Here is an 11118-nt window from a genome sequence, read left to right as displayed (position 1 = left end):
CATTAAGAGGCTTTACTAATTACTGAACACAAGGAACTCACAGCTGATTGAGTGTAGAAAGGTTTGAAACCCTTTCAAAGAGGCTTCTCAGTCTGACAGAGGAAGTGAGAAAACAGGAAATTACATAACTTCATCACTTTTGTATGCACCTCAGGAGAGCAACAACAATGCAATTTGGTAACCAGGTGCAGCTGTTGAACCCTGGATCGCAGCTAAGATAGATGAACTTCATGCCCTGATAAGGAGTCAGCAAAATATAGGGAATGCAATCTACATTTAATTTCCCTTTGAGGTCAATAAAGTATTTTTGAATTTAAATTGAAGAGAGACTTCCTAATGGTTTGAGTGTAGTTTGGTTTGTGACCAGACACTGACTAACCAAAATATTGTAACAGTGGGGGGTGGGATAGGGGCTGGTTCTGGTATTTTTATTTTTTTTTTAAATTTATTTAATTTTTTTTTCAAATAACAGATCATATTTTGATAATATTTTGGTTAAAGTACCAAAATGAACCACAGGATAGGTGTATTAGCAAGAGCTTAAGAGAAAAAATAAATAAATAAATAAAGGGAACAGGGACAAATGGAATTTGTGATATAAATTTTAATCTACATATTTTATTCAGTCTTTCTTATTTTAAGGAAAAAATTTAAAAAACATCGTTCAAACTTTCTTTTTTTACATTGTGTGTGTCTATTTTAATTTCCCTTCCATACTGAACCACCTGAACTAAATAGAAAAAATATTAGATTCCATCTTTCATTAAGACTACCAGGAAAAAAAATTGTCCAATCACCATTTTTTTTAACTCCCACATTCTTTGTAAGGTAATAAAAGGTTTTATGCACTTACTTTGTCTCTTCCCATAAAATGTGTTATGACTGATGAACACAGTTTTTATGAATTAGAAAAAGATACAAACAAAAGTCCCACCCCTTCACATGTGGTATCATTGAAAAGCCCTAAATGTCCTCTCCAGATACCAAAAGGAATTAATTCAGTAGATGCAGGGGATGGGAGATATTCAGGTTTAGAAATGTCCTCTACAGAGGACAAAAATGAACTACTGGTAGTCAGGAGGTTTAACCTAACATCAGAGAGCAGAGTTAACTTTCACTTTCGTAAACAAACCTTTATTACGCTGTTTAACCCAGACTTAAGTGACGCTAACACCCAGGACGCTCCCATTGGCTCAGATGAAAGCTGAGCTTCAGAAACACACCTGACCTGCCCTTCTTCCTTGTTTAACTTTTCAGTCTCTTCACACGGAAGAAGAAATAAGCAGCTTGAAACTGGATCTAAGCATGTGAAGCTACATCGGAAAAATGAAGCCCTTATTAATCGTTCTGATTTTAGTGGGAATCCAAGGGTCTTCCGCGGGTGAGTTAAACATTTTAAATGTTTAGAGATTAGTGTTATTATAAAAACTTTGTGTTTTTCCTACGTTCGTTTGATAACAGGTTCTGGTACTGGATGCCGAATGTTAAACATTCTACTCACTTATTTAAAAAAAATATCTAAAATTAAAGTGGACCGGCTGTTAAGTTTTTTTCTGACCTTTTTTTTTTTTTTTTTTTTTAAATCCTGTTATTATTTGTTTACATTGCCTTCTAGATGATCGATTTGGGCTATAACTAAAATGGCAGCATGTTAAGTCATAGCAATGTTGGGTTAGGGCGACATGTAAAATGGCCGTTAGTGAGTTTATTACGCTCATACCACTGTCTAATAAACATTTTGGATAAAGTTTAAGACTTATTGAGGATTTTCAATTCACATTGTAAGCCCCAATGTTTTTTCAGATTTTAATGCTTCTCCAGTTAGAGTTTAGCGTTTCTTCTACTAATATCAATCAATCAATCAAATTTTATTTGTATAGCACCTTTCAGCAACAAGGAATTTCAAAATGCTTTACATCATAAAAACACAAAAATACAGTCATAGAGCGCACAGTCAACAACATTACATTTTGTCATCATTACACATCAGATTATTAATTAATGTTTCATGATTATTTTCAAAAGCAACTCTAAACGGCTGGGTTTTTAGTATAAATTTAAAGGAACTCTAAGATCTCTGTATCTCGCTGAGACATTAGTCCTCTAATCCTGGAGATGTTCTTCAAGTGATAGAAGTCCGACTTTGTGACTGTTATAATGTGGCTCTGAAGGTTCAGGTCAGAGTCCATCACTACTCCCAGGGTTCGGGCTGATCGCTGGTTTTCAGTTGTAATAACTGAAGCCTTGTGCTGACTTTAGATCGTTCCTCTTTAAGTCTAAAGATAATAACTTCAGTTTTGTTTCTATCCAACTGAAGAAAGGTTTGGCACATCCACACCAACCAGCCAAAATTAAACAAAGCACTGAATTTAATAAAAACTTAACAGTTTTTATTTTGCTTACGATAATCACTTACTTTACATGCAATAATTTTCAGTGCAGCGATCTCCTGCCTGACATTTTCGTCTCTTTTCTCTTCTGCTCTTTGTGCAGATAACCACATGACCTGACTACAGTTTTCAGAAGTAGACTTGTTGTCACTGACTCATGTCGGCAAACTCTATAAAGCATATAAAACTTTTTTCTGTGTTTATTTTTTCAGGTGTAACTAGCTGTAGTGAATTGGTTGACAATTTTAGGACAGAGGAGAATTCTAAGTAATATAATAATATTTCTTTTTTTAAAAGTGAAATACTTTATGGACTGCTCTTTTATGTAATAATTAAGTTAAACAAGAGCAAAGTAGCACATTACTACTCCAGTTCTAATGCAACAAAATCTGTACAAATTAAAGAGATGAAGAATACACTTTAAGGGCCTATTTGTAAATCACTGTGTCCAGCTGCATAAAAGATCTGAATGTTTGGACTCTTGTACTAACCTGTTTACATTTGGTTTTGTAAATGACTCTTTAAACCTGTAATTTCTTTGAATGAATCTGAACTAGTTTTTATTAAATGAGGTGGGTTGTCACCTTTGAGTTACATGTCAGAAGTAGGAGTTCAGACACTAGAACAGATTTCTGGGTCTGTTCCAGAAAGCAGGTGGTCCGAAACTTTCCATTCAGACTCTGTAGCAGTTACATTATATGTTCATCATCAAAATATACTGTATCTCAGGGCACATCAATGTGTTTTTTTTTCTAGAAATATTCATTACATATTGTTAAACATGTTGCTAGGATTTTGACATTAGTTTAGCTTTAATTAAATAGAAATAAAAACAGGCACGCTTGAAAAACTGAGAGCGAGAACATAAACTTGGCTTCATCTTGATTTTTTTAAGGATCTGTTATTGAAATTGTTTAACTGTTTGAATCAGAGCTAAGGTATTTTGTGCTGGTTTGTACATTCAAATTAAAAAATACTTTGTTGATCCCAAAGGGAAATTAAGTGTTGTTGTAACTCATTAATATTCTTCAGAGTTACTGTAGATGGTGATGGTTTGTTGGCAGGAAAGACCTCTTGCAACAGTCTGTATTGCAGTGAATTTGAAGACCCCTCTGACTGAAGACACTCTGGTTCCCAAGGCAGTTTCATGTAGAGGGTGGTCTGGGTTTTCCGTAATTATTTTGATTTTATGTAAAATCCTTCTTTGTATTATAATCTCAAGAGGTTCCACAGTCATCCCGAGAACAGAACCAGCTTCTTTATCAGGCCGTTGAGCCTTTTTAGGTTCCTGGTTCTGATGCTGTTGCCCCTGCAGATGATGGCTGAAGAGATGACACTCTCAACAATAGACTGATAGAAGTCAGTCTATCAGTCAACAATAGACTGATAGAAGTCAGTCTATTGACTGATCCAGAGGATTGTAATTTCCTCTGGAAGTCCAGTCTGCTCTGTCCTTGTTGATAACTATATTATCTGGAGAGGATGATTCAAAGACTGATTCTTCATAAAATCAAGAAAATTATGGACAACCTAGACCATCCTCTTCATTAGACTGTTAGAGACTTCTTCAGATTTCCAATAATACAGACTGCTACAGGAAATACAGCCATTACCCTCTACAATAACTGTTTGAAGAATTTGAATTAATATGGGTTGCAACAACTTTTAATTTGGAATCAATAAAGTATTTTTGACAGCTGTTAGCAACTGCTATTAACTCCAGAAAACTGTTGGCAGATGTGTTTGTCTGCTAACAGTTTAAAGAATAAAACGGTTCCAGTGGACCTTTTATTTCCTTATAAATAAAAAAAAATGAAGTCTACTAAAAGCGTTAGGGAGACACTTTTAACAGGCTGTTTTAAAGGGTGAAATAAATTCTGATTTTCACATGGAGAAAGGTTTTACTGTTGATTTAAGAGAAGTTTTAGAATAATAACATTAAACATTGTAATGCCTAGTTTGATCAATCTGAGGTTCTGGTGAGAATATTATGATTGATATAAGGAATATTAACAATTATTAATGTGTGTTGAAAATGAAATGTATACTGATAATAAAATTATCACTATTTAGCAAATATATTAAATATTCTGAAAGGTTAGATCCATTGTTTCAAAGTGAGCTTATGTTGCTGCTAAATTAGGCTGTTTAAAATTTAAAGTTATGGTGATATAAGTAAGCAACATATAAAAAACAAGATGTGTTTAATATTTTTTATCTATCAGAACAGAACCTGATGGAGAGTTATGCTAGGTATGAGTAACATAGTAATGTTAAAATATATGGAAATGTGCTTTTTCGTACAGTGACCCACTCTCTGAGGTATTTCTACACGGCATCTTCAGGAATACCAAACTTCCCATCATATGTGTCTGTTGGGTTGGTGGATGATGTTCAGATAAGCTACTGTGACAGCAGAATCAATGAAAACATCCCCAAACAGGATTGGATTAATAAAGTGAGCTCAGAATATCCAAATTACTGGGAGGAGGAAACAGAGACATGTCAGGCTAAACAGGAAATCTTCAAAGCCAACCTAGAAATTGCCAAACAACGCTTCAACCAGAGTGAAGGTTTGCTCTTGATTCTATTATCATGTCAGTGATTGTTTTACGCATGATTTTAGTCATTGTGTATCTGAAGGTATTTATTTATGTTTCTAATCCAGTAAATTTCCAACAAGTAATCTTTTTATGCATTCCTCTGTATTCTGAAACTTGATCATCAAACTGTTTCTATAAGAATTAATGCCTTAAAACCCGTAACATTACACTTTTGGAACATAAAGCAGTAAATGTTTAATTATTTGTGGCTATTGTTTAATTTAGAGTTAGGAACACATGGTAAACTGAATGTACTATTTTTGAGGGTGGGCATAAATGAAAAGTTGGCATTTTGTTCAAAGCATTTAGTTAATTTGTACAACGGTTTAAGAGTTTCTCTTTGATGTAACAGTCTTAAACTGAAAAACACTTGGGATGAATTATGGGAATGTATTTGAAATTCACTGATGTCTGTTTCAGGAGTGCACTTCTATCAGCAGATGTATGGCTGTGAGTGGGATGATGAGACTGGAGAGGTCAAAGGTTATGATCTGTTTGGTTATGATGGAGAGGATTTAATCACACTGAACCCAAAGACACAAGAATGGATCACTCCAAAACCACAAGCTGTCATCACCAAACACAAGTGGGATCATGATAGAGGTGCTGCAGAATTTGAGAAGAAATACTTAACTCAGATATGTGCTAAATGGCTGCAGAAGTATGTGAACTATGGGAGGAGTTCACTGATAAGAACAGGTATTGTAAAACGTAATGTAGTGTAAAATACATTTGCTTTGTATGAACAGGATTTCACCAGTTTTTATGAATTATTAGCCTTTGCAACAAGTTCTTACTACATTGTCTCATTAGTCATCATCTTTTTCCTTCCACATTAGATGACCTTGTTCACCTTGTTTAGAAATTAACTTACCAACCTTCACTGTATATTGAGATGTACATTGTTTAAATAAATTAGTTGCAATCAAGTGATGTTATATAGGATCTAAAAATGTTTTGTATATGTTAATGTCTTCACATATTCTACAGATCGTCCCTCAGTGTCTCTCCTCCAGAAGTCGTCCTCCTCTCCAATCAGCTGCTTCGCTACAGGTTTCTACCCCAACAGAGCTGAAATGTTCTGGAGGAAAGATGGAGAGGAGATTCATGATGGTGTGGAGAAAGGAGAGATCGTCCCCAACAATGATGGGACCTTCCAGATGAGCGTTCACATCGATCTGTCATCTGTTCCAACTGGAGACTGGAACAAGTATGAATGTGTGTTTCAGCTCTCTGGAGACAAGGAGGACATGAACAATAGACTGGAGAAAACAAGAATCTTGACCAATGAATGTAAGTTATTATTTAAATTGCCAAACTTATTATTAATACCTTTTAATTTAAAAACTCTGTCAACCTTGTTTGTGTCTTTATATTTACCTTCAGTTTTAGGGCTTAGAATCATAAGCAATTTTTCTTTCTGAGGTTTATTTTAGATGGATGTACTGCAAGATAAATGTTAAAATAAGTGATTTGCTGCTAATACAATCTGCTCCAGTTGTTTGTGCATCTTTTTTTATTACTAATCAATGCCAAATTCATCAAAACGTCCTAGTTAATTAATGTTCATGTTTTAGGTTATATAAAATTTTAATTAACAATTTTATAACACTTGAAAGTTGCTGTAAATTATTAATGAAATAACAACTTACAGCTAGTCAAATAAAATTCCTGAAGAAATTTAACCGGGGCCTTCCAAAGCATGTCTGTTGTCTTGGACCCAGCGTCCTGATGCTAAACCAGGAACACGTCCTTGCGGCCTGACGTGCTCATCAGACTGGATGTGCTCCTGTAGCACATCCAACCTCCTGCAGCGGTTCGGGCCGCATTAACGGTGTAGGTGTAGAACAATAGGTTTCTACCATGCATTGCATGGGCAGGCCCCAATTATAGTTACTGAAAGAAAATATATTGAAGGCCCGAAACCAGAACAAATAAAAGATGAACAAAACAAAAACCTGGTCATGGTGTTTAAATGAACTGGGATAAAAGATATGAAAAAACCTGTGACTTTTAACCAGTGGTTCCCAAAGTCGGTCCAGCATCCTGCATGTCTTAGTTCTCTCCCTGGTTTAACACACCTGGATCAAATGATGGCTCATTAGACGCCTAAGAGGAACATTGACCTGCTGAAAAGGTTGTTACTCCCACCAGGAAGAGAACTAAAACATGCAGGATGCCGGGCCTCGAGGACCCACTTTGGACGCCCATGGTCTATATGATTGTAACCTGGTTTGTTTTCTCAACAGCAAATATCAGCATTTTGATCATCCCTGTTGTTGTTGCTGTGGCTGTTCTTGGTCTCATTGCTGTGATTGGATTCATTGTTTACAAGAAGAAGAACGGTGAGTTGGTCAATTTCTTTCTTTGTTTTTCTGTATTTTGATTGTTGAGCTTTAACAAGTGAGAAACAGACCTGCTTAAACATTGAAGCTTTATATCAACTTTAGACAGTGTCACACTGAAGTTTAGCCATCATTTAGACCTACATATTTATCTTAGGTTTAAACCAGGCAATACTTTCCAGTCTAGAAGTAATCTAAACTTAGTAGCCTTGGAATAGTTACTTTCACAGGTTGAATTTTTTTGTCTAATTATGGTATAATCTGATGATGTCAGCTAAAACTAACTATGGATGTCAAAAATTTAATCACATTTAAATCAAATATCTACCCTAGGAGTATGAATTATTTGGATACATATTTATCTAAAATGCTCGCTGGGTTGTTGTATCTGTAGAGAATGGCAGAATTGAAAGGACTTTTTTTTTTAAACGCAAAATCTAAAGTTGTTTTTTTTTTCTATTTGTTTCAGCCAAGCGTCCACCATCTCGTAAGTAAAGGCTCTCATTATTCTGTTTTTATCCTCAGCTCTGTAATTTCCAAAAGTATTTCTATTTTGTATCGTGTCCTCAGAATATTTTCTGTACATTTTACATCGGTTTATAGCAGAACATTGATTCACACGCTTTCTGATGTTGCAGCTGTGGTGAACGGTCAGCCTCCAGAGGAAACCCAGTTTCTGCCACAAGCATGAAAAAGCAGAAACAGACAAATGCAAACAAGTGAGTCGCTGAATGTTGAATAAAGCTTCTTTTATTAAACATAAGACCTGTATGTAAAAAAACAAACAAACTTTGTTTTACCTGTAAAGGTCAGAGGAATGTTTGAAAAAAGAAAAAAAAAAACATGGGTTGACAGTTTTTACCTTGGAGTCTTTTAAATGTAAAGCACTCAAAATTCTCTTAAATCTCCACTTTTGGAGGATGGCTATGCAGTTTTACTCTGTGCAAAGGGTCATGAATATGACAAAACTATTTTCTAACGACATTTTGACTTTGTAAAGCTTACATAAAAAGACAGGACATTCAGTATGTTTTTATGGATCATATGGAATAACTCAATGTTGATAAAAACTGATTTGAAATTTCCATTTTCAAAGCAAAACTATTCAGTAGTGTAATTATAGAAATTATTAATCAGTTAAAAGAGAGAGAGATTACCTTTCTTAAACTGTTGCAGTGGTGTAAATGGAAAAGGACACCAACTATAAATCTGTCAGTTTAAACAATAGAGAGGATCCTAAAACTGATCAAAGAAGCTTTAACAGAGCTTCACAAGCTGAGGTTGGATTTTAATTAACTTAAAACAGAAACTCAAAGCAATCTCCTTACAGCACAACAAGCAGAATAAAAGGAAATGAAAATGAACAGAAGCAATTTAAATCCATCCATCCATTTTCTTTACACCCTTGTCCATTAGTGGGGTCAGGAGGTGCTGGTGCCTCTCCAGCTAACGTTCTGGGCGAGAGGCGGGATCACCCTGGACAGGTCGCCAGTCTGTCACAGGGCAACAACAATTTAAATTTAAGACAAATTTTCAGATGGTCCAGAATCATCGGTATAAGATCATCAGCACAGAGCAAAGGAAGCCAAGAGATTTACATAAAGGCAGACAAAACCAAAGACCCAACAAATTATAGGGACTGAAGTCAACATGTTTATGAAATTTGTTAAGCTCACCTCTGGAAGGAGGTACGAAGCATTTTATAAGAACTCATTTGTTCCAAATGGAATAATGTTGTTTACCATTAATTAGATTTTAAGTTGAGTCTATTGCTGGAGGGAAAGTTTGTAATGCTATTTTTTATTATGTTTTGTGTTTTTAGCCACTATTATTATTATTTTGCCTTTGAATACATTTTTTGTATTAGCAATTTACTCTTAAACAGAAGTTTTGACTTCATCACAACTTTTGGTTTCTGTTGATTTCAAAGGATATAATTTTGTTTATCTTTTATTAAATGTACAAAATTCCAGTTCTTTCTTCTTGACTGAATCTTTTGTCTTTTTGTTTCTGTAGGTTCATCAGTTTTCACTGACCAAGAAATGGCTCAAGTTTCTTTTTTCTTGGCTAAATTGTATTTCCTGTAATATTGGACATCTATGCATGAACTCGTTCAAATGCTGTTAAATCAAATGGGAGTTATTAAACTATTTTTATTATCTGGAAAAACATTGATAATCATTTTTAAATAATTTCAACAAAGCTTAACTTGTCAGTAAGCTTCAGTTATTCTGACAATTGGAGTTTATATCTGCAAACATTTTATCTCTGGACATGTTGGCTAAGGTAATATAACATATTGTGTTTATGTGTGTCAAACCTTTTCTTATCCAAAAAACTATCAACACATTAATCATTCTGGCTGTAATATAGTTACAGTGTTAAGTTTTGCCTCAGTGATATATTTGATTTCTAGATGTGGCAATATTCACCTGATTCTCATAAATGTTTTGGGTAAAACGCTGTATGTGTATCACACAACTTGAAAGAAATTTGACTTCGCAATATAACTGTCAAGATCCGTGTTTATTTTTGAGTTTTTCCTGTGTAGTCCTGTTCCTGTGAGTCTCGGTCCTGTCCTCCCCGTTGATTGCTCCCCATGTGTGTCTCATTTCCCCTGATTACCCGTGTGTATTTAAACTCACCTGTGTCTGTGTTCGTTGTCGGATCCTTGTCATAGTGTCGTTTGTCTCATGTCTTGTGTTCGCTCCAGTAGAACTGTTAAGTCCTGGATAGCGTTAGCTCTTGTTTCCAGTCCTGTGTGTCAGTTGCTACCGGTATTTGGCTGTGTGCCTGTCTCTCTGCCGTGCTGCCTGTTGGACTGTAAGCTCATCATTAAACTCATCATCTTCACCATACCTGGGTTCTCTGCGTCTCTCCTCACCACCACCAACCACACCACATGACAATAACACCTTGAAATTGGGCCTCTGTCTCTTTAAGAAGCTCCCACTCTTGCAGACACTACCCCTTCATTATGTCTTCTTGGCAGTGCTTCTCATTATGCTGTTTACAACCATTCTTAAGAGCTTTGGACTGAGAAGTAGTTTACATGATAAATTCAGTTCCACCAGGTGTTCGTTTATTGGTGCTGCTGCTAGTCTGGTGGAGCTTTGTGTTATAAGCATAGGGGATTCATATGATGGTATAGTAAACCTTTCGTGTGTTGACTTTTCACATGTCCACATGCTGAGCACTTGAAGGCTTCTGGTAACTTGTAGGCCTCCAGTAACTCTATCAAAGGTGCAGGGGTTTTTCCCCTTGACAGTCCAGACACTGTGTCACTATGAACGGTTCAGTTCTGAAGCAACTGAGCTGAAACCCTTGTTGAGAAACGTCGAGCTCCTCCCACTTCCCCATGCTGGAGATTATAGTTTAATAATGACAATGAATTAAGTTACATTTAAAATTGAATACACAGGTGATATCAAGCCCCAACAGTAGTCAAACTGTAATAAAATTAATCTGGTTGTGTGTGTTGTGTCCTGCAAACTTTGCTTTAATTCTACTTTTTTCTATTTAATCATAAAAAAACATAGTCAGGCAGAAAGAGAGTCATGGAACAGGAAGAGCAGGTTTCCTGAAGAAAGAGGAAGGAAGTTTCCAGCCTGCATGTGGATAAAAATAGTTCAGATTGCTCATTTCAAAGCATTAAAGGTTTAAAGGATAAAATCTAAACATTTTGAGTAATTGGATAAAACCCAGAGTAAAATACTTACATTAATAATAACTTATAATTAAGCCAATAATTAATATTGGTTTAACCAATGGTTGATATTG

General features: G+C 35.4%; 1 protein-coding gene across 1 annotated transcript; it reads left to right on the top strand.

Annotated features, from left to right (window-relative positions):
• Positions 1-1286: 1286 nt before the first annotated feature.
• LOC148156574 (BOLA class I histocompatibility antigen, alpha chain BL3-7-like) lies at positions 1287-10196 on the top strand. Its single transcript, XM_088010487.1, has 7 exons — positions 1287-1381; positions 4697-4963; positions 5414-5692; positions 5984-6286; positions 7243-7338; positions 7808-8057; positions 9355-10196. The coding sequence occupies exons 1-6, from the start codon at positions 1327-1329 to the stop codon at positions 7831-7833; spliced, it is 1026 nt and encodes a 341-aa protein (XP_087866613.1). The 5' UTR covers positions 1287-1326; the 3' UTR covers positions 7834-8057; positions 9355-10196.
• Positions 10197-11118: the final 922 nt, after the last annotated feature.

Source organism: Poecilia mexicana, unplaced genomic scaffold, assembly GCF_051168715.1.
Source record: "Poecilia mexicana isolate PSO_F unplaced genomic scaffold, ASM5116871v1 scaffold_11, whole genome shotgun sequence".
Taxonomy (NCBI): domain Eukaryota; kingdom Metazoa; phylum Chordata; class Actinopteri; order Cyprinodontiformes; family Poeciliidae; genus Poecilia; species Poecilia mexicana.
This window is presented reverse-complemented; position numbering and strand designations above follow the sequence as displayed.

Bases quoted from the DNA above. Each gene is read 5' to 3' on its own strand.
- LOC148156574 (XM_088010487.1), top strand. From the start codon at position 1,327: ATGAAGCCCTTATTAATCGTTCTGATTTTAGTGGGAATCCAAGGGTCT. The intron at 6,287-7,242 runs GTAAGTTATTAT...TTTTCTCAACAG, and splicing joins AAGAATCTTGACCAATGAAT to CAAATATCAGCATTTTGATC. The intron at 7,339-7,807 runs GTGAGTTGGTCA...TATTTGTTTCAG, and splicing joins TGTTTACAAGAAGAAGAACG to CCAAGCGTCCACCATCTCGT.